Raw genomic sequence first — 24,401 nt, 5'->3', positions numbered from 1 at the left:
GCTTTGTACTTTGTATACAATAAGCGTTTTGTAGATTGTTCATTATGAAGGTAAGACAATGGAAAACACATTTCTACTTTGGAAAATCACTTTGTAATAACTTGCCAGTTTACAAGCTTGTTCAATTACTTATGTGTGAATGGAAAGAAATGTCTTTAGATTTTTAGAGATTTTTATGTCTCTAATCTTGATCTTTTTGAATTTATGTATTATTTTTCTGTAAATTCGTATAGTAGAAATTAGATTACTTCTACCAATACTTTGTCTGAAACAGCAACTACTTTCTTAGTACTTCGTAAAGGGTAGCTCAGCATGCTAGAAGTGACTTTTGCTTGTCTCAAGACTAGAAAAAGGTTATATGCCCAATTTCAGATAGTATACAACCATATTAGTTGGTTGTATGCTCATGTTGTCTTTCTATTCACAAAATTAGTGTCATACACTGTAAAATATGTTTTTCATTTTTTATGTTAGTTTGTACCTTAATTTTTTCCCAATTTCTTTTTGCTAAAGCTTTTAGGGCTGCACACGGTCCGGTCTGGTCTGGTTTGACAGAAAAATCAGACCAGACCAGAAATTCCGGTCTGGAAATTTTCCAGACCAGACCAGACCAGTCAAGAGACCAGACCAGACCGTTCTAGAACGGTCTGGTCTGGTCTGGTCTACGATTTTTTTTTTTTTTTGTATTTTTTTAATTGAGTGAGAATCTAAGATAAACGATAATCTGTAAACAAAATACATCATCAACATATTAACATTCAACATATCAAACGAGTAATACCAACATATTAACATTCAACATATCAAACGAGTAATACCAACATATTAACATTCAACATTCAACATAATTAGCAATTTAACATTCAGAATTTCAGAATGTTGATTCTTCCAATACTAGAAATCTACAATCAAACAAAATGGTGATTCTTCCAAATTCCAATCAAACCCTAAAACTGAAAATTAAGCAATTACACATGTTAAACATAAAACAGAAGTCAACAAACGGTTAGATTTAATATCAGTTGCTATATCATGTTCACGGGAATTGACTGTGAAATATATGTGAATTATATTCTTGTATGATTGCTTAGTAATTGTCAAGATTGCTTAGATTTAATATCAATAATACCAACATAGTCAAGATCGCTTAGTCAAGTTGTAACACAGGCCACCAATTATTAACATAAAATGCCAAATTGTCAATGGAGGATGAAATGGAGGATGCCAAACAAAAACCCTAAAAATCAAAAACTGATAAAAAAACCCTAAAAATCAAAAAAATCAACCAATATACTTACATTACGAGATTCTACACTTGATTCCGTGGTGAATGGTGAGATTGGAGAATGAAGATTGGAGGACTGTCGACTTTGAAGCTTGAAGGAGGCGTCTTTGAAGGAAGCAGAGGCGTCTGGCGTCTTTGAAGAGAGGTCGATGGGTTGAAGCTTGAAGAGTTGAAGGAAGCGAGGCGTCTTTGAAGGAGGTCGATGGGTTGAAGCTTGAAGAGTTGAAGGAAGCGAGGCGAGGTCGAGGAAGAGAGGAGAATGGGAGAAGGCGAGGAATGAGAGAGGAGGCGAGGAATGGGAGAGGCAGCCAGCAGGAATCACGACTAGTTGCCCTAATCCCCTAAAATTTGATTTTATTACGGTTTTCCGGTCCGGTCTGGTCTGAAAATTTTAAAACCGGGACCGGACCGTTTTGGATTACGGTCTGAAAAAAAAAACCAGACCAGACCATTTAGACCGTAGACCAGACCAAATATTAAATTTACAGTTTGGTCCGGTTTGGTTTACGGTTTAGACCAAATCGTGTTCAGCCCTAAAAGCTTTCCCACTTGGTCTTTGTTATGAGTGCAATTCTACTCGAGACTACATAAACAGTACAGGGGCATATGAGTCATTAGATTAAGAGGATTTTATCAATAAGAATATATTAGCAAATAAATAGGAGTTATTGTTAGAGGGTTAGAGTTTTTTTGAGTGTTTAGACTATAAATAAGATGGGAGGGGATTGTGTAAACTATAAATAAGATGGGAGGGGATTGTGTAAAGGGAGAGAATTTGTCATACTTGTAAAACATATGATATAATGGTCTATTAAAAGGATGAGGTGGCACTGAATCTAAGGTAAGATGAATGATGTAACAGAATTCAGTTGTGAGGATACAAAAAATCTTCTAAAATGGGCATCTTTTGTAGCCAATTTTATTTGGCAACAAGTTTGTTAAGATTTATAATTGGTTAGGAGGAAATGAAATGTACTCTAAATCCTTCGCTTATTCTCTTTTTTCGTTCGTATTCTAATAATCCTTTCCATATTTTTGCTCACAAGGACTGGTTCACCATAGAATGATATTGTAATTGAGTTTAGGCTCTTAGGAGAGAACGATCCTCTCGAAAGCTTGTAATACCTTTTATTTTCTTTCATGAGTATCATTTCTCTTACTATATTCTATTTCTTATTCTTTCTTGTCTATTCTTGACTATAGCCAACTCTGAATATATCAGTCTTTCACATATCTCTCTAACCCCTTATGTTTTACTTGTTTTCTGCTTCTTAGTAAAGAACTTGAAAGAGAGTAATGTAGTTCTTCTCGGTATCTATTATTAATAACAATGATTCGGACTGTGAAAAATTGCGGAATAATTACGATCACAATAACATAATGGTGATATTGTAACGAGTGTGACATGGTTATCATAAAGACTAAATATAGTTCAAAAGCATAAAATATCCCTTCATACGGCCCAAAACGTGGTCATTTTAAACCTTCATGATGTGGTAAATATTGATATTTTTTCAAAAACATTTATAACGCAATGAGGTTTTTTTTCGCTGCGTATTGTGATGGCTTTTCTTTATTACTTCTCTATTCATACAAATTTGATGTAGAATCTTTGGTTTTAATTGCTCAGAATTTTGCAATTAAGTTAAAATGGGGCTACTGCATCTCGAGGTGAATTCGTATTAACTTTTTGTTGTGTTGTGAATTGTAATTTCTCGTGTAGCTTCCACTTGGGAGATTAAAAGTTTGGACACAGAAGACGCTGCAACAGAACTTTCAAGGTGTCTTGTGACACATATGTTAGAGATACAATCTGAAAGCTGGGGTTCATGGAAAAAAAGTCGTTCTTCAAAGTTTGAAAAGTCTATTCCTTATGCTTTGTTGTGCCAGGTTGCTGGTGAGTTATTTTTATTTTTTTAATGCAGTTTCTAGCTTGTGTAACCAATACTACACAAGAAACGAGAAACGAGAAACGAGAAACTAAAAACGTTCATCTAGGATTTCATAAACATAGAAAACAAAATTTCATCGCATAAAAACTAAAATAGAGCCATGGTGTTGTCCAAATACATTGATTATAAATAGAAAATATAACCATAACTCTAATCATAATCAAAAAAAAAAAAAAAAAAAGTCTTGTATCATAAATGTAAAACATAATATAATCATAAGTCTATAACATAAACATTTAAAGTAAACTAATAATTTTCCAATCTTCACGCAATCAAGAAATAGAAACATTAAAAGTCAAGGTTTTGAATTGGGTTTTTGTACCTTTCGGTACGAATAGTTTATAGTTGGCGTTTCCCGCTTCAGTGGGTATAACTGATAAATTTTATATTGGACTTATAGACAACAAAACTCGCATAAGGAGAGAGTTGACTGCATACAAAGCCAATGAGGTTCCATCCTAAAACTATTGATATTATGAGTTGCCTATTAATACTTTCTCCATTTTTTTACTTGCTGCCAAACACCTCTTTATGCAGTCCAATGCGTTTTTCGAGTTGCTTATATCTAAAATTATATTCAACTAAAAATTACAAATATTTGATATTATGAAAGTATCAGATGAAACGAATAAAAAAAATCTCATATGACTATGTTTTTTTTCTTTTAATAACCGCAATATACAAAATACTACTGAATGATAAATAGTGTAGAATTTGGTTTTGGTGCAACTAAAAAAAATGGAATAAATACATACTCTTTCAATTTTTTTTTTGTTTTTCTCATTTACTTTCTGCGCAGTTTTCAAAGCAAATTTTAACTTTAATATCTCTAAATAAGCATAATAAAAAAATACATAATAAATAAATATACATTAAAATGAATTTAATGAGATTAAATCTCACACGAATATATATTTTATCTTCTACATATATCTTTAAAAACCTTAATTAAATTTATATATTCTTAGACATGCAATATTTCAAATGAGAAGAGCATGAAACCACATGCGGAATATCTAATTGTTCATTCTGAGATAGGTTCATTCAAGAAAAAAAAAAAGATTGAGATAGGTTATTTTCTATAAATAACTCCATATCAAACATACTTAAAAAAAAAAATTTCTTTTTGTAAATTTGATCAGGACTCAAGGAATATATTGGAGCAAATCCAGTACTTAAAAATAACTCTGTTACAACAGTTTTAACTTCACAATCATCTGAAGATGCAGTAGCAGAAGAGTTTTATGATGCAATTTGTGCAGAATCATCTGAAGATGATGATAGTGATGATAATATTGATGTCGACAACAAGGTTTGTTCTCTATCCTTGTGTCCAGGCATTTGATTTATGTGATTCATCTGTCAATTATAACGAAATTGTAAAGATGTGAGGTTTGACACCATTTTCGGAGTTATCTCAGGACAATCTGTCGCGGGAGAATGATTTATCGGGCAGCCCAATCTTAGAGACGATTTCAGGTTTTATTTCTAAACTGTGTGTTTTTGGTTTGGCTTGTTTGTTACATTGCATATTTTGTTATTATCTGTTCTTCAAGGATAATCCAATCTTCACACTTCTTGATACAGTTTCATTGCTTGTATGAGAAATTAGACCAGGAGAAACAGACCCTTACCCTATGTTATCTCAACTGGTTATGCCGTTTTGTTCCGGATTTCAATACATATCTAAGTGTTCATTTCAGCAGGTTCACTATTTAGGACATGGTGACATTTCTTAAGTGTGAACTGTGGACATGGATTTGAGGAAAGTATATTTTCATTACTTTGGAATTTGTCTCTTTAAAGAATCTCATATCAATACGAAACATAGTCCATTTGGAAAGTAATCTCTAATACCCTCTCCAATCTCCATGGATAACTTGGTTCATGTTATTTCTTTATTGCCTTAAAATACTACTCTAATTAAGCATTTGTAAGGCCAGAATTTAGTTTCATTGGCCTAACTTCTAAGCCTCTATTTTGTGCTTCCCACGCTTGTCGTTTTTGTCATTTATCGTTGCGTAAGGTGTCCATTCCAATTGTGAGATCAGGTGTCTGAAATCATATCAATGACGTATCCTTATCCTTATCATGTTGCGTCAACAGGGGTGCAACATCAGTAGCATGGCCTATGCCCAATTATTCAAATTAACTTGATGTGAGACTGGATTTGGCTAAAAAGACTTATTTTTTGCTGCATCATCTAGATTCTATACTCTATACCACAACTAGAACACGAGCTACCTTTACGTTGATATGTTTATTATAATTACATATTAAGCAATTTAATCCAGTGACAACTCTAGCTTGCTTACTCAGCAGCTCAAAATGCGAGCAGCGTATTGGATTCATCCACATCTCCAATCCCAATTGATCCAAGCCAGTTTTGTGGTTCATTGCATGATGGAAAAGATGATGATGACATAAATTGCTGGACAAATCCTGGTGGCTCTGGATTTATGATTCGAGGAAGTACATACTTGAAAGACTATGCTAAAGTAGGCCTTCTAAATCCTTGAAGGCTTTTTTTTGTACTTTTTCAAGTATCTTGATTTGCAGTAACAGTCATATATTCATAAAATGCCATGAAAATAACAGAAGATCATCAAGCTAATATAGGTTTCCTAGTTCTAATTTTTTAATATTTACATGTGTTCTTTATTGCCATAATGCAAATTCCGCTCTCATCAATGCTTGCAACCGCTTTGTAAATGTTTTTTCACCATAATATTTACATGTGTAACTTTTCAAGTAGGCTGCGATAATCATGGTTTTGCGACCATTACTGCATCTGCATCCAGATTTTTTCACCCTACTGCTGCTACTATTCAATTCATGTTATGATTGATGTATAGTTGCTGACCTTTTAATGGTACCTTTTAAGTTCCAAGAGTTCACACTGTCACCATACGGCAAATGGTGATCACATACTACTTCTTCTGTGTCAATATAAGCGTTGATATATACTTGGGATGTCACAAAATATCTTGCTTTTCAAATTAATGAAGCTAAAATTTCAACATTTAAATTTTTTCAAAGTAGATCTTTGCCTTTTTAAACAGTTTTTTTTTTTGACATATTGGATCCATAAAAATCCATTGAATTGGAAATTCTTACTCTTGGTGTTAACTAATGAAGTTAGAAGTTTTCTCTTATAGGTATGTTTTTGAGTTACTATTTGCAACTGGCTTGTATGATATTTTTGCCTTAAATGAGACTATTTTTAGCACAAAGTAGGTGGTTTGGTGTACATGACAATTGCAAAGAAATCTCTTGTTTTATTCCGACGGTGGAACATTGGTTGTTTCCTTTAGATCCTTTGATTGAAAAGCAACTGTCTCCTTGTTACTTCATAGCAAATTACATGTAACATATAGTTTTGTGGAGCATTTGATTATGGCCATGATTGAAGTTTCATTTTTGTTAGTGTGATTGCCATGTCTATATTGAACTAATGGAGTCTCTTTTTTTTGTGGCTCGGAAATTGATGGAGCACACTTTGCTACTATTTGTGCACAATACATAGCGCGACTTCAACGTATTTTAGAATTTAGCTTCTTAGGAATTAAGGTGTATTTATATCATATAATTAACCAAAATCGTGATTTCTTTTGAAGGTAAGAGCTGGAGACCCCCTTTTAAAGCTTTTAGCTGTTGATTGGCTCAAGGCTGACCAGAGCATAGACAAGGTTGCCTTGCGCCCATCATGTGTTGTCCAGGTATTCTAAAATGCCCCTTTCCGAAACAACTTTGTTACGTCTGTCTTAAAAAGTGAATGTTTTGCGTGCTGTTGAAATCTTAATAGTTGATTATGTGGAATTGCTAAGACAAAAGTAGTTGGATTTTCATGATTCATGATGCTCATAACTTTTAGTAATTGGAGGTATACATCTTTTTGCAGTTACTTGTGGACGTATTTTATGTGGGCGTTTATATTATCTATTTATTCGCATTGGAATACTGATTGAATTGTGTCCAAGAATATTAGTATTTCTGCTCCGTAGTTGTATTGTTCATCAGCTTGTTGGTTGATGTTTTATCCTTCAAATAGCTTGTAGGTTTTAAATTTCATTTTGGTTTCGTATTAGATTGTATGAATATGAATTGACTTTGGAGCATTTCATGTTCTTTGGGACAACAGCATCTTAAGAATATCTCTTTGCTATCTTGTTGCCATTTATCTCTTTTCATCCAAAAATAAGTAAGATGGTTGCCGCTACCCAATGAAGACTATTTTCTGTAATCTTTTTAAAATAGTTGTTTAACAAAATTGGTGCAAACATAAATAAAAATCTTTTACTTCATCCTCTTCTGAATCTCATAAAAAGCATGAAAATGAACATGCTAAATAAAATCAGAAGGATGAAATGTTAGGTCTTAACCTTAGGCGGATTAGCACCTAGGGTACGTGCTACCTATGAAAAAAAAACTTTTGAAAAGTTTTGGATTTTTCCATTTTCTTCTTAAATGTTCTTGTTTTTACAAGTTTTGCAATTATGTCAATGGCTTATGTAAGAAATTGATGAAGAAGACGAAGTGAAAAACGGCGCAATGTTCTTTTTTTATTTCTACTTTGCAGTTGAACTATATTGTCATTAGTTAGTACTAGATTAAATAGTCCAAAACTTTTTTTTGTTTATCACATGGAGTCATGGATTGGGCTACCTAATTGGGCTATAATAAATGGGAGTATCAAACTAGAAATATTGACAAGTCTCCTTAATAAATCTGATAAATTTGTTCAATAAGGGGTCGAGTAATTTTTTTCTTGTGTTTATTTTATATGTTTTTATCATAAATTTATAAACCATTAGCCGATTAGCATTATTCTCCCTCGATTTCAAGGTAAGTGTCATTTTTGGTTTTGCATGAATTTTTAAGAAGTGTATTGACAAAAATTAAAGTTGAGTAGTTTTGTAGGCCATAAACACATATGAGCCACAAATAACTTTCTGAATAGAGAAATGAGGCACTTCTAGTGAATGGAGTTAAAGCTAATGACATGGTCCAGGTACCCTATGACGATATGCAATGTACTGTTGCAAGTACCCTTTTAAAAAGCTAAATATGGGTCATTTACTTAATTTTTTTATCGCCCAATAATTATGTCTTTTTATTTTGTACTTGACTATTTTGATAGGCAAATATTTTAATTGAATCTTTTTTATTATTTCTGTATAAACTTATACAAATTATTAACAATTTAGTTAATGTAATATTAAAATGAAGAAATTAAATGAAAGTAAGTGTCTCAAATTGAATTATATCAAAAAATACTCAAATGTTAAGGTTAATATCTCGGAGAATTTCGAACTTATTCTCGAAAAGCAAGTGAATGGTTTATTTATATATTTTATACTATATGAAATTATAGTTTGCTAGCGGCTCACTTTCTATACTTCGTTCATCATTTGTGCTTATTTTGTCACTTCTCTTGATATATTTCCTTTATTTTATGACTCTCGCATCATTGTCAATCAACCTCTTTTAACTTAGTTAGAGTATCAGATGTTACTTTCATCTGCATTGTTGGTGCTACCAGTGCATTTGAATCATGGATCCGCCACTGGACTCGTGACATTTTGTGACATGATCACCCCATGGGTTAGATACACCTATAGGGCACCCCATGGGCTTTGGCCCACAAACCCACGGGTAATAATGGTTGGCTTGCATACACACTTGATGAGGTTCACTCTTTCCCAAAATCATATGCTAATGGGAGGAAGGGTTCTAATGACTTATAAAGTGTACACACCATCTTTAATTCATCGATGTGGGATAAACCATCTCAACATGGAATTGGAAAGTAAGAACTTTTCAAAATCAAAATCTATGCTCAAAACTGCAAAAACACTAAACATCCTTGATTAGGATTTGACTTAACTAGCTTTGCCATTAAATAGTTTGTGTTTGTGTCACAATTTTATTGTAATTCATATTTTTTAAAATCGGTTTTTAACCTCAGAAACAACTTCTCCATACTATTCTATTGTTCTCACTCTATCTTTTGTTATTGCAGTCAGAAGCGGGAAAAAAGCTCCCATTCATTCTCATTTTTAATCTTCAGGTATGAGTGCCCTCTAGTTGTGTTTTTTTTTTTCTGCACCGTAATTTCCAAGATATGTCTTTCATGAAGTGCAATTGTTTGGCTGATGGATTGAAACTTAGTTTCCATTTGTATTCATATCGTTTTTTGGTGTTTTGTGAAGCATGTGTCAGAAGACATGAGTCTCATTAGTTCGTCATGTCAGCAATGTAAGATTACCATTACTGTTATGGAACATATTTTCAGTTGGCCACTTACTAGTTGAAATAAGAACATTCCTTGGGAGATGTTCTCCTTTTCTGGTTGTAATTTAGTCATTTGGTGACGTTGCCCTAATTTTATGCTGTAAATTGAAGGTACTTTTCTGTGCAGCTGATGGGCTAATGTCTCCAAATTTGTGCTTCCACCTATTTGGGTGTCAACTTTTATGCTATTACTTCTAAAAGTTTTGCTGTGCTTCCAGTTCCCATTTAGTTAATACTAATGAATTTCATCTTAATAAAATAAATGAAAAATGATTTTATAATGTATGGATCTCTTAACTGTGAATACAATAATGCATCTTATGATATGAAGTTTTTTTTTACCTGCTTGCACTACTTCATAAAATCAAGTGGCACAAATAGGAGGTGTAGAAAGTAGGACTCTAAAAACAGCAAGACTGATGTTGTCTGTATTCAGCAATTTTTTTGTATTCAGTTGATAATGCTTGTTCCACCCATCTGATATCAGAGTTGTTTCTATTGTTTCAGATCCCTGCCAAACCAAATTACAATTTGGTTTTATATTATGCTGCTGACAGACCTGTAAATAAAAGTTCATTATTGGGCCAATTTATTGATGGGACTGACACATTCCGGGATTCTAAGTTCAAGCTCATACCAAGCATCGTAAAGGTTTTCCCTTACTCTGCAAATTCTTGTTTACAATATCATTAATTTTAAGGAAGCCGATTCTTATGATTGATAATACTCAAAATTATAAACTGCATGGCATTGTTTCAGGGCTATTGGATGGTCAAACGTGCAGTTGGAACAAAAGCCTGTCTTTTGGGAAAATCTGTGACCTGCAGATACCTGAGGCAAGACAATTTTCTGGAGGTAGTCAACTTTGTAGGACCTATACAAATACTTTGAAGACAGCTGCACTTGGAACATGAACACTCATTTTTGGATTAAATACTTTGATGTTTACACCCTGTCTACTGCTACTGCCAACATTTTTTCATTTGCTTTATGAAGTGATAATCTGATGATTTGGAACATTTTAAATTTTGGTTGATTCATCACGTTCAATGCATGTTTTCATTGTTTAAATATTTGGATTAAATATCTTGATGTTTAAAGTTTGGATTAAAATCTTGTGCATGTTTTCATTGTTTAAATATTTCAAAAACTCACGTTCAATGCTACAGTTCTAATGTTTAATATGTGTCTTTCCATTTACATATGATTTGGAACACTTTAAATTTTAGTTGATTCATCACAGAAAATCTGATCAAATGGTTTTAAAATTTTTCATTCTCTTTATAAAATGATAATCTGATAATGCAGCACAAATTTATTTTTAGTTCTTGTGTTCGTTGATTTCTTTTTTTTTTTTTGTTTTGAAATCATGTGTTTGCTGATTTCTTGACATTCTATTGTTGGAATCTTAAATCATACTATTATTTTCGGTTAATTTGTTTAGACTACATGATATTTTATGATAGCTTTATGATTCTACAACAGAAGAAACTTATCCATTTTTCCATCCTACTTGATCCTATGGATGAGTAATACTTGAGTTAATAGCTTGATTTCTGCCTTTTGCTGTTGTTTTGGCAGATTGATGTGGACATTGGTTCCTCTTCTGTTGCAAGAAGTGTTATTGGTCTTGTCCTTGGATATGTTACAAGCTTAGTAGTTGATCTCGCCGTCTTGATAGAGGTGAGTGTTTTGTTTACATCCATTTGGAATGTACAATATCAATGATTTAGCTTTGCTTGTTGATGTTGCATGTCTTTTGTTGTGACCCCAAAGGGAGAGAAAAAGAGTGATTAGCTTCTTCTGCTTTTACTATTTGACCTTCCATTATTGAATATTGATTACTCCGCTTTTCAAATATTTCAAATGTTTGATGACTTTTTGGAAAAAAAAAAAAAGAAAAGGAGAAGTTCTGTAAATGTTTTTCTTGATGGGCTTACTGAACATTTTTAGACACTGTTGATTTGTCATTAAGATCTAGATGCTAGGTATTGTTTAAGTGTTAGAATCTTGTTTTGTAGTCGTGAGTTGCTGAGAAATGGGGAATATTTCTTGAGCGATTGAAGTGTTAATTATGAAATGATTTTAACTTTGTCTAATTTCTCAGCTGTTAAAGGCCAGATCTTTTAACTTTAGTTGTGAGCCACCATGCACACAGTGGCGGATGTAATTTGGAGCCCACGGGTTCACGTGCTCCTAGGCGTTTTTTAAAAAAATATTTTAAGTATATTTTTCCATTTGTAAGAATAAAATTGTAAAATTAATATTGAAGTCTTTTAATGATAAATACTCCCTCATATTAAAGTAATTTTTTCTTATTTATTTATTTTGTCTCATTCTTTTATTAGGTCAGTTGATTTATGATGTACCATTTCCTTTTATGGTATGTCATATTTAAAATTTTGGCAAGGGTTAAATAGTTGTTAATTATACAAATGAATCGCTGTTGAAATTTCGTCCATTAGTTGGTGCCCCTGAGACTCCAATTTCTGGATCTGCCACTGCATGCACAACGAGAATTTATCTCTTGTGGACTGCTGAGTGACAGAAAGATAGTGAACTGGTAGTATGTAGAAAGGAAAGACATAGAGCTTGTGCGGACTTAATCAAGGAGTCTTCATATAAAGTGTCTTCCCTCGTTCACATGTTATCCATTTGGGACTGGATTTTTGTGGTTGTGTATCGGTATACTATGCTGTTTCATCTTCTATGAACGAGAACACTGAAACGTTTATTAAGTTTGGTCAATTTTGCAGGCAAATGAGGAGACTGAGCTTCCAGAGCACCTTCTAGGGGTTGTACGATTAAGTTGTCTACGACTTGACTCAGCTGTAGAGGCTTGAAGTCTATTCAAAACCGAATGTTAATTCAGATTTCAGATAAAATTGATCTTCATTCAAACTTTAATGTACTCTTCACTCATTTTTATCCCAATTGTCTCCTGCAATTTAGTAGCTTGAATTTCCCTTAATGTAATGATTTATATCGTTTTGCCTACTCGTCTGATCTCATGTGGTCTCATCTCTTGAGTTATGATAGGAACTCTGCACCGTGTTGAGACAGCAGGCATATTCCGCTTTGTGTATCTTCTATGAATTGAAATTGTTATAGAAATGTGAAAGTGATAGCCCGCTTCTCACTCCTCCTCTGTTTTACTTTATTCCTTTAGGCTTTAGGCTTTAGGCTTTAGCTTTAGTATTTGGGGTTGTGTGATTTACTTTGGTATGTTTGGTTGATGTATATGGAATCTAATGCTATGCTAAAGTTGGGCGATTCTCTTTTATTCGATCTGTATCCGATTGTGTGATTTACCTTAACTTTCCGTTAAAGACTAAGAGGAGTCTTTTCAGCTAAAGACTATAATCATGATATGAATATTCATGTAGCCTAGTAGGAGTACTTATCTTTACTCGTAACATTACTTTCGTTTTTTACTTTTTTACAGTTTTTAATGCAATTTTTAAGTCTTAATATTTCTCATTACATATTATTAAAAAATTATTTTTAAATCCTAATCTTTCATTATGAATCATAAAAAATTATAAAAAATATATGATAATAAAGTATACATTAAACAAATCTAACAAGATTTCACATTGATATATTATACTCCTCTGAACCAATTTAGTTGTCTCATTTCCTTATTTGGCAAAGTCTTTTTAGTTGTCCCATTTTTATTTTTGTCTACCTTTTTTTACCTAAATATCCTTAGTTCACACGTAATTACGAATATACCCCCATTACCTTACTTACCCATTTAACTTCACTACTTACCCTCCACTACTTATCCTTCACTATTTACCCTTTTTAATGGACCTCACGCCATCCTTAATAACTGTGCCCAAGCAAATTGGACATCTAAATTGATTCGAAGGGAGTATTTTTTATGTATTTTTTAAAAATCGTAGTCAAATTTATCTCTCTTTAAAATAAAATATTTTAAATAAAAGGAACATTAGAGAGCGGAGGTAGTTTGAGTTTTGCTTTAAAGTTGGCCCCTTTTGAGAACTTAATTACCGAGTTTTATTTTAAATGATAATTATTACTACAAAGATAGTAATTAAATACCCTTTACCAAAATAATACTACATGCTGAAATTAATCAAGTATTTTATTCGAGTATTTTGAGTTTGTATGTTTGTTTTTATATTAGTGTAAATTCATTTTAGAAGTGAAATTATTTAATTTCGATTACAAAGTTCAATGGTCGAGTCAATTTCTAATTACATTTCTATTTTATTTGTTAATTAATGTCGGTGCAGCCATTAATAGTGTCAGCGGTCTAACACCTTTTTACCTTACCAAAATTATTCACCTTCGGAAGGAGCATCAAATATTCGATTGGGCTGGTGTAAAATATTTTAGCTTTAATGATTTTTTTACCACTTCAATTATCAACATTTTATATTCATAAACATCTATTTACTTTCCATCACTCACTTTTAACTACTCCATATTCCACTTCAATTATATTTTAAAAAAAATTGTCTAGAATAATTCTACTTATTAATCATTTTATTTGTTGTGATTAATTCCTACTAGTTATTATTTCTAAATAATCTAACCTTTGTATATTATTTGCTGACAGCATCCTTTTTCACAATTTAACCGACTACTGTAAGTACCTATTAGCTGTTACACTCACTTCTTCTTCTCTCTTATGCTTCTTCGTTGGTCTAAACCTACTCCTCTTTAGTGGTAGATACAATTTAACCGACTACTGTATGTACCTACTAGCTGTTACACTCAGCAAATTATACACAAAGGTTGGATTATTTAAAAACAATCAATAATATTGATTATTCACAGCGAATAAGCAGTAAGTAGAATTATTATGGATAATTTTTTTCTATATATTTTTAATAAATATTACTATATGAGTCTGATTATAGAGGAAAATATTATACATTTTTTTTATAAGATCATTTTACTTATGATGTCCTTTTAGATTACCTTTTGGTGTTCTTATCCTCTTGTTTCTCTTGTTTCTCTTGTTTCTTTTATTATTAGTTTTTTTGTTTTATTTTATTTTGTAGTTGATTCTACTTATTTATTTTATTTATAGGCATTTAATTTATCTTTCCCGCGTAGTTACGTCTCTTTATCTTTTTCGAGTTGGGGGACTCATTTGGTCGTGATCTCCTTTATGGGTATGAGTTGCCGTCGTCCTTCCCTTTCTAGACCATGTCTATAGTTTTTCTATGAGCGGGATATATTGGATAAGATGATGATGATCTTACTTGTGATATGCGCCACATTCATGATTAAAGAGTCCAAGTAATACAAATTGTTAATAGATGTTATTTAGATGATTTACAGTTTTAAATAATTAAAAATTTGGTGCAATATTTAAAATTATTACTTTCTCCATTTCTTTTTATTTGTTCACCTTACTTTTTGCATGTATTTCATAATAAATTTGGAGTCTCGATATCTCTTAATACATATAATAAAAAATTGTAAAAATTATATGTTAAAATTTTGTACATCAATACAAATCTAACAAGATCTCACATTAATACATTTTGTCTTGAATATATATTTTAATAATCAAATTGAAATTTTTCTCCGCGAAAGTGGAAAAAAATTACTCCCTTCGTTTAATTCAATTTGCATTATTTTCCATTTTAATTGTCCCATTTAATTTGCACTTTTTTTTCATTCATACATTTTAACTCTCTCATAATTTGATTTAGATAATTCATTCTATTTTTTCTTTTATTATCACTTTTTAAAAATAACACAATTTATCTTTTATGTAAATCACAGAAGACGAAGGGAGTATAGCAGAGAAACCAAAGAAAACAGAGCAGAATATCTTTGAATGTATATATAGGCTCCACTTATAGTTAGTTGATAAAAAAAAACCTAAATCATCCCATATTTTTAAGGCTATAAGTGGGTTGGATGTTTATTTTTCGAACTATGCATTTTTACTTTTGGTGCTTTAAAAGAAGTTCAAAATAATAAAAACTTGAAAATAAAAATATTTAAAAATAAGTACTAGTTACATTGATACTTGTGTAATTTACAGTGAAATCATAATAATTGTTCATATATAAGTATTAATCACATGATTATTTATAAAATTACATTGACATTATCATTTAATTATATTAACAAATATAAATCTAATGTTTGTTAACGAATTTTAATTTTTGAGGATACCTTGATGTCAATAGCAAAATTACATTATGAGATGGACCTAGTCATATACATATTATAATCTAGGAAAACTTTGTTCACATGTCACACTATTAAATAGTGTTTTGGTGCTCAAAAGCTCATTTCATACTTTACTTCATTGTCATTATCGTGTTGAATTTCCAAATTTAATTGTTATAATAATAATAATAATAATAATAATAATAATAATAAATATGATCAATTACCAACTATAGCCTTGAAATTTAGTCAATTTTAAATAAACAGCCGCAAAGTTTTTTTTTACAAACAACAGCCTTTAAATTACCAAACACGACATCGATACAGCCACTTCACCGAATGACCTGCTATATGACTGTTGATCAAGGTAAATGGCCTTTGACTTTCACTTAAATTCACTAATCAAACCTAATTACACAATTTCTCCCAATTAAACCCTTCTTCCCCAACCTTTCTCTAACCCTCCGTAATCACCATCATTTTTCCACTTCAACACCACCACCACCACCACTATTAAATCCCTTCCTTTAATTGGTATCTTTCTTGGATTGATGAGTATTTTTTAGGTAATGAAGAAGAAATTTTGTGAGTAACAAGCTGTTATTATCACTCTCAAATGCACTCAAATTTCTTATAATTTTTTCAATCACCATTAGAGAAAGAATATCCAATTCTTTGAGAGTTATTCAGATCTTTCTTTTTGGTGAAAAGTAATGCATGAGCAGACAAGCAAGACTTACATGACAATTCCAATTTATAAACCCTTAATTTCTGATTCTTTCCTCAATGTCTCAAATTCTCTCTTATGGATTGCTCTAAAACCCCTCCTTTAATGAAGCAAGTTTCAGATTCTCTCCTCAATTACCCATTTCTAATTCGAAATCTTCTACCCCTAAATTGTTTCTTCTAAGGTTAAAGGATTAAAAAAAGAAATGTCTCAAATTCTTAAATCCCTAAAAATCTACTTTCTTGCATCTGATTATTTGACAGTTGAGAGAGACTTTCAAGAGAGAATAAATAGATGGATAAATGTCTTACTTTAAAGGGTGTATATCTTCACTAATAAATACTATTACCGAGTCTTACATGGCTGTAGCCATGGATTCCCTTGGTGGGATTGGAATTTTGCTGAGATATGTAGCTGGAGGTTTAGAGTGTTAGGATTTGTATTGAAATTTGATTGAGTGAAGTTGATGAAATCTATGGGTTGTTATTAAAGGAGGTTTTAATGATGGTGGTGGTGGGGGTGGTGATGTTGGAGGTGAGAGAATGGTTGTGATTGGGAAGGGGTAGAGAGAGAGGTTAGAGAAGAAAGGTTTATTTGGAGGTAATTGGGTAATTGGGTTAGATTAACGAAAATAATTGAAAGTCAAAGGTCATTTACCTTGGTCAACGGTCATTTAGTGAGTCATCCGATAAAATGGCTGTATCAATGTCGTGTTTTGTAATTTGAATGGTGTTATTTGTAATAAAAAAATCGAAGCTATTTAATCTAAAATGACTAAACTTTAAGGTTGTAGTTGGTATTTGATTCTAATAAATAAAAGCCTTTTTGTTTTCGTATGAATGATAGAATTTCATTTTTGTAATTTGTGTTGTGATTCTTGATGAGCTTAATAGACTTAATAAGATTTGCATGATTTTCATTAAATGTAACTACTCCCTCCATTTCTTTTTGTTCTTCCCATTTACTTTTTGCGCAGTTTTTAAAGTAAATTTTAAACCTCAATATCTCTAAATACACATGATAAAAAATTATAAAAAATACACAATAAAAAAGTATACATTAGAACGAGTCTAACTAGATCTCACATAAATAAATTATATCTTCTAAATATGTGTCAAGAACATTAATTAAATTTCTCTTTTCTTAAGGTGGAATATTCCAAATGGGAAGAACATTAGAGAACAGAAGAATTATTATTTAAAAGCATTGATTTTTACTAAATATAGCTATTATTTAAAGTTAAAGGTATTATCTAATTAAAGGTTATTCTCACAAAATTCAAATAACAAGTCCTTTAATTACCTTCATTAAATTCTTAGAATCATAGTATATGATTATTATTAATAATGTGAAAAGTTTAAATTATTCTATAAATTCTACTATATATTTATCAAGTTCCAAGACAAAAAGAAAGAACATAAGTTTTTTCACACCTCAACTTTATTCCAAAAATGTTATAATTTGTTTATGTCATATTGTTATTTGTATCCAGAGAAGTTTAATAGATATATGGCTTACTAGATTTGGTTTTAGTGTTCATATATATGATAATAAAGGAGCGATGAGTTTTGTTGTTTTATATGTTTGTTATAAGTGGTACTTTTTAAATTTACTTTATTCTTCTAATTTCGATACACTAATTGTTAGATTGAGATTAGAGGTGTTCATTCGGGAGATCGGGTCAATTTCGGACGGGTGACATTCGGTTCGGTTGTATTTTGGATCGGTTATTTTTCAGCTGTGTGTTACAACGGGTCACACTCGGGTCGAGTCGATTAGTCACGGTTCGGTTGGAGATCGGTTATTCAAGCTATCGGGTTAGCATCGGTTCGGTGTCGGTTGAAGTTCGTGTCAAGTGTCTATCGGTCTCAGGTTGTCATCGGTTACTAATTGATTCGGTTTTGTCGGGTATAGATCGGGTTCAGATTTTTTTTAACTGAATTCGGTTACGTATTATTAATTACTATTGATCGAATCAATATCAATCATTTTTTAATTGATGACAAGATTTCCTTTACTTACAGCAAAATGGTTAAAATGCAAATTAATTAGTAATCATTATTACTTTGTTACTTTTACTTGTTTGACCGAAAATTAAAATTATAAACTTCTATCAATTTTCATCTGATTCGATTAAAAGTAGTTAAATAAACATTGACCATTGATTATTAAATCTAAATATATGAAACCATGTATTTATAAAATTTAATTTATTAAATATCTAACACTTTATTAGATTAACTAATAAGATGATTGAATATAAGTCTATTATACTTCTATGTTAAAAATTGGTTTAGGTTTACAGCAGTTCAATCTAAAATTCGTTTGGGTTAAGTCAGTTTTAGCCGGATCGAATTCGGTTTCGAGTATGATTCAGGTCGGTCATTATTAGGTTTGGATAATCACGATTAACGGTTATGTGTCGGTTACAAAAATCGATTACAGCTCGGGTACAGCTTTCCCATTTTCGGTTGTCAACCGGTTTCGGGTACTGCTGGTTCGATAAAGCTAAAAAAGAAACACATTTTCCGGTCGGTTTACTTTCGGTTTCAGTTCGGATTTTCTAGTCGGGTCACTTTTGAACAGCTCTAATTGAGATTAATAAATTTGCAATTTGGTACAATTTTAATTTATGTGTAAGTCATTATTAGTTTTTTATATTATATCTTTTTTGGCGTAGGAATTAATCAAATACATCTAAAACAATTTGATTTTATGAAACTGCATTTTTAATAATGAAATATTTTTACGAAATTAAATTAAATAATATAAAACACATTCTTATTGGTTTGTTTTAATATTCTGTCATGATTCCATGATTTATTTTGCATTATTTAGTGCTACATCATGGTTTTTTTATTGTAAAAAAAAGATAGTTATATTGTTCATAAGTTATTGCTAATATTTGCATGTCCATTGATTCTTAGTTTGAATCAGATCTTCCTTGTAGAAGAGGTCTATAATCAAGAAAACTAAGTCATATGATTCATGAATTATATATTGATTTTTTGAGTATAATAATTAAATAATAATATTTTATGTATAATAATTAAATAGTAAATAAGTTTTTTGTGGGATAATGAAATAATACAATTTAATTGTCTGTATTATTACTTATATATTTGTATATATATAAATATGTTGTTATTGTTTAATTATGTTCATTACTAAACTTTTTTTTATACTTTAGCAATATTGAATTAAAATATTTTATAAATGTGTAATAACAAAATCTCTTGAATATTGTATATAGAACGTTTAAGTACCTAGTTGTATCTTTATGCGGAAAAAAAGAGGGAAGAAGAAAGTGAGTGGGGAATTGATAAGATTTTAATTGTATATTTGTATCTCATAAATAAATGCATCGGGAGTATTGATAAGTGAGAAAGCCATTGGAGTATTTAATGGTGACTGCATGTAATAACTCAAGTACTAGCAAGCAAGTAGCAAGTAATTTAAATGTGAATTTTTAAATGGGAGGTTTCTTAACCATTGAGTAATTTATAACGTTGGTATTTGTGGGTAAATTATGTATTACTAAATACTAAATCCAATCCTTATATTCCGCCACCCTTTTTATTTTATCGCCACCCTCTGAATAAATTATTATTTTGCCCTTAGATTTTCAAAAAATAACAATATTGCCATTAAAGGTAAAATTTATATATATACCACACTCCAACTAAAATTATTCTCACTACAACTAAAAACCAACTTACAAAAGTTAAATTTCGGAGCAAAAATTAAGTACAATCCGCAAATTATTAATCGAGGTAAGTTATTTTTAATTTAATTAGTTGCAAAAGAAAAAAAAATAAAAATTTAAAGAGGAGTCGCCCAGATCTGGGTGGCTGGACCCCGGTTCAGGCGCCTAGTTTTAGGCGACTGAACCGGGGTCCAGCAGCCCAGATCTGGGCGACTCCTCTTCAAATTTTTATTTTTTTTTTCTGTGTATTTAGGATTAATTAATTTAAATTTTGAAGTATGTTTTGTTTTATAAATTATTAGTGTAAATTTGTATATTGTAATGTGTATTTATTTTTTTTTTAGTAAGTTTTATATATTGTTTTGAAATTATGATATTTAAAAAAAAAAATTGAAAAGTAGTCGCCCAGATCTGGGCTGCTGGACCCCGGTTCAGTCGCCTAAAATGAGGCGACTGAACCGGGGTCCAGCCGCCCAGATCTGGGCGACTCCTTTTCAATTTTTTTTTCCGTATGTTTAGGAATAATTAATTTAAATTTTGAAGTATGTTATTATTGTTGTTAATGTTATTATTATTAATTTTATTATTATTATTGTGATTGTTATTTTTTATTTATTAAATATATGTTAATGTTATTATAATTAATTTTATTATTATTAATGTGATTGTTATTTTTTTTATTATTAAATATATGTTCATGTTTTGTTTTATAAATTATTAGTGTAAATATGTATGTTAAATTTTTTGTGGTTAAATTATTATTTATGTTTGAATGAAACTGTAAAAAATTGTAGAAAATGGCAGGTAATCAAGGAAAAGGAAAGGGTTTTTTTAGGCAATTGTTGAGAGGTAATAGTTCAAGGCCTACTTTACTCAGAGGGGACCCGCATGAGAGGGGGGTCACGAAACTTCTGCTAGGAGGGCTAGGCATGAAGAGGCTGCCAGACACAGTGAGGCCCAAAGGTCGAGTACGCTGAACCAAGTGCGTACTCATGTTGATGACCAGGCTGACAGCCTCCAGAGTAGTTGGGGGTTTATAGTGATGATGATAATGATGCTGATGATGTTCAGTTCCAAGCTCTTGAGTCTCGCCCATTGGACTGGGCTGTTGTTCGCGGCCCCGACGGCAGATTTGCCCGTGGCGGCTCGAGTTCTTCTGCCGCATCTGAGCGCGCAGGACGTAGTTTTGTCGATAATCAGCCGCCACGGGAGAGCAGGCCCTCATAGTCCACTAACACGGATTGGTTAGTGACATCACCCCAGCCCGGGGGGCCGACAGATACGCGACTGATCCCTAGCTATGGCGGGCACATAGCTAAACTTATTTATGACGGCTCCGAGCGTACGCCTCCGATTCTGGATTGCCGTATTAGGAAGAGACCGATGGAGTCCATCATCGGACTGAGGGATACGTCCGATGCGCTAAACGATGTTCTACCTGCCACTTCCCTCGGCCGACTACCGGTCATTATGCACAAGCACATCGACTGTGCTTTGATATCGGCGTTCGTCGAGAGGTGGCAGCCGGATACGAACACCTTCCACATGCCCTGGGGAGAGATGACGATTATGTTGCACGACGTGCAACGCATATTGGGTATTTCTATTGAAGGTTCTCTGTCGGCTGAGCCTTCGGAGGCGGAGTGGGAGGTTGGTATCACCAATCTGTTCGGGGAGCCTCTGTCTGAGCTTCGGCGTAAAGGTGCATTCACCAGCGGATGCATAAGCGTTGCTGAATTGATGCGGCTGTGTCATAGGTCGCAGGCCATGGATACGCAGACGACAGCGTACTACATGGCTGTCATCGGCTCTACCTTGTTGGCGGATAAGTCCAGAATTAACATGCGACCTCACCCGATACTTGCCGTGAACGACGATCAGCAGGACGTGGCCTGGGGTGCGGTGACCTTGGCGTTCTTGTACAGGCAACTCGGAATGGCATCTAGGGCTGGTTGCAAGACCATTGCTGGATGCCTCACATTGCTCTAGACATGTATCTATGAGTACTTTCCCGCTTTCCGCCCTCATCCTCACCGAGAAGATGTGCCAAACATGACTAGGGCGGAGATGTGGACACCGAAGAAACCATGTCGTGAGCTGGACAGGTTGAGGGACTGCCGCAAGGTTCTTGACTCATTGACGGAGACTCAGGTATTGTACATTACATTTTGTCATGCATGTGGTTTTTAATTTATAGTATTTTTTTGTGAACTTCGCTTGTATGCAGGTGGAATGGACTCCCTACAATTCTGCTGCTGGTGCGTTGCTGAATGATCACCCACGCACCACCGTAATCGGGGGTATCACGTGCTTTGATGTTGTGGAGGTGTATTTGCCGGAGCGGACATTGCGACAGATTGGGTTCGTGCAGGCTATTCCTCCCGCTCCTATTAGACCAGCCAAGGCTCTCCGACCGGCACACGGTACCTACTACGTGACCTTTCCTTCTTCTGCTGTATATTTGGAGGCATGGAGTAGGTTCCCCTATAGTGCCCGCCTTGTTGAGCAGGGACTTCGTCGGGCTTCTGTTCCTTCAGAGGCTGAACCTAATTACGTTGATTGGTTCAGAGTGTGCTCGCACCCGTACATAGCCCCGGACGAAGGGCCTACTTCCGGTCCTGGTCCTTCTCAGAGCAGATCTGAATACGTGAGTTTTATTATCATTTTTTTTCAGTTTTTTTTTAATGAATTAATAACGGACATTATCCTTTTGTGTTTTCAGAACCTGAATGAATGGCCCAGTCGATTCGCTCCAGTGGCAAGACTACCTGCTAAGCTTGCGGATTTGAACCCCCGTCAACGACATGCGTTAGAAATATACCTTAATGATTGTAGAGATTTATTTGAAGAATGGCAAATTTTTAAAGGGCATGACCCTGCATAGTCTGTACTGAAACTATTTTACATTAATTATTGCATTTCTTTTCGTCAATAAATGTGATTCGTATACACAGTAGTATAATTATGGATTATATACAATTTTTAATGAATGTCGTGTATAAATTCTATGGAGTATCTAAATTTACAGCATCGTCTGCGGTGTTATTAGTTGGTCGTGATCGTGGCCCGCGTAGATTATTCCAGAGCATAATCCTCGTAGTGAAATGTGTGTCAAGATGTTTGGTGAAATTGTCAGCTGCTTGTTTCCAACGTTGATGGATCGGCGGGAGAGGGGATGAATCGTCGTTCATTAAAAGTTGAACAAAATGATTTCCATTAACCCAACATATATGCATTACTTTATTTACACTATTCACGCCCGACGCTTTCCTTAACGGAAGAACCATACAGTTGTATTGCGAATTACCGTCAGCAGAACCATAATAAGCAATGGCAATGTTTAGAAATGTTGCTGCAGAATACAAAGCAATCGGTGCATCCATCCAGTGCATGAAAGGAGCAGGTCCATTGACGTGTGAACCTATTCTGAATATAGCCTCATCTAGTGACTCCTGGGATAGATACAAAGTTAGGTATTGCGCTCTGTTCATTTGCATTTCCATACTTATATCACGTCTTAAAGGAGGCCATGCTTCCTCGCCTCCCAGCTCTGTGACGGCAATTGCTCTAAATCCACAGTTACCATCACCTAACACATTAATCCAGTCGAACAAGTAAGGAGGAAGGATGAATGGGATGTTATTAAGGCATGGAAACTGTAAAAAATCTCAACCTCCAGGATCATCTACAATAAATGTAAATAAGGTTAATATGCGTAAATTGAGACGAATTAATGCAAAAAACGAAAAATAAAGTCAAGTACCGGATAAGTTGAAACTGAACTTAATTCCTACTGAAGATTGCGTCTCTCGGCCACTAGATCTGCCACTAGATCTCCCGCGGGAAGAAGATCTAGACCCTCGACCACGAGAAGATGATCTGCTATATTCAAATGAACTTTTTCTCCTTCTCATGGTTTTACTTGTGCTTGGTCTTCCCTTTCTCGGTGGACTAGCGTAAGGCTCAGGTATTTCCGCACCATCTGGGTGTAGTTCATATTCAAGTAACTGAGACATTCGGCGAACAACAGCGGGATCAGATTTGAGGACTTCATCGACCAGAGATTGAAAGTACTCTTTGTCATTGGCGTTCGCGTATCGTACTCCTTCATCGGGTTCGTCTCCTACCTCTGTGTACCTCAAAGTACTCCATAATTCATGAATGTCATCCAAATACAAAGCACCATGTGATCCGATGGACATATGTAAATAACATGCACACGGCAATCCATGGGTTTGTTGAAGTACACAACCACATTTGTTAAACACAAAA

The 24,401-nt window shown here is 33.2% G+C and overlaps 1 protein-coding gene across 1 annotated transcript in view; it reads left to right on the top strand.

Annotated features, from left to right (window-relative positions):
• Positions 1-12,942, top strand: part of LOC130828742 (protein ENHANCED DISEASE RESISTANCE 2) — a gene marked incomplete in the record, with an annotated part of 29,317 nt that extends 16,375 nt beyond the window's left edge. The window contains 10 exon segments of the mRNA XM_057694706.1: positions 3,009-3,182; positions 4,380-4,549; positions 4,659-4,716; positions 5,557-5,735; positions 6,855-6,956; positions 9,260-9,307; positions 10,039-10,182; positions 10,291-10,386; positions 11,113-11,214; positions 12,288-12,942. Coding sequence (XP_057550689.1) covers positions 3,009-3,182; positions 4,380-4,549; positions 4,659-4,716; positions 5,557-5,735; positions 6,855-6,956; positions 9,260-9,307; positions 10,039-10,182; positions 10,291-10,386; positions 11,113-11,214; positions 12,288-12,374 — 1,160 coding nt within the window.
• Positions 12,943-24,401: the final 11,459 nt, after the last annotated feature.

This window comes from Amaranthus tricolor, chromosome 12 (assembly GCF_026212465.1).
Source record: "Amaranthus tricolor cultivar Red isolate AtriRed21 chromosome 12, ASM2621246v1, whole genome shotgun sequence".
NCBI lineage: Eukaryota > Viridiplantae > Streptophyta > Magnoliopsida > Caryophyllales > Amaranthaceae > Amaranthus > Amaranthus tricolor.
The sequence above is the reverse complement of the archived record's forward strand: the minus strand, read 5'-3'. Positions and strand labels throughout refer to the sequence as shown.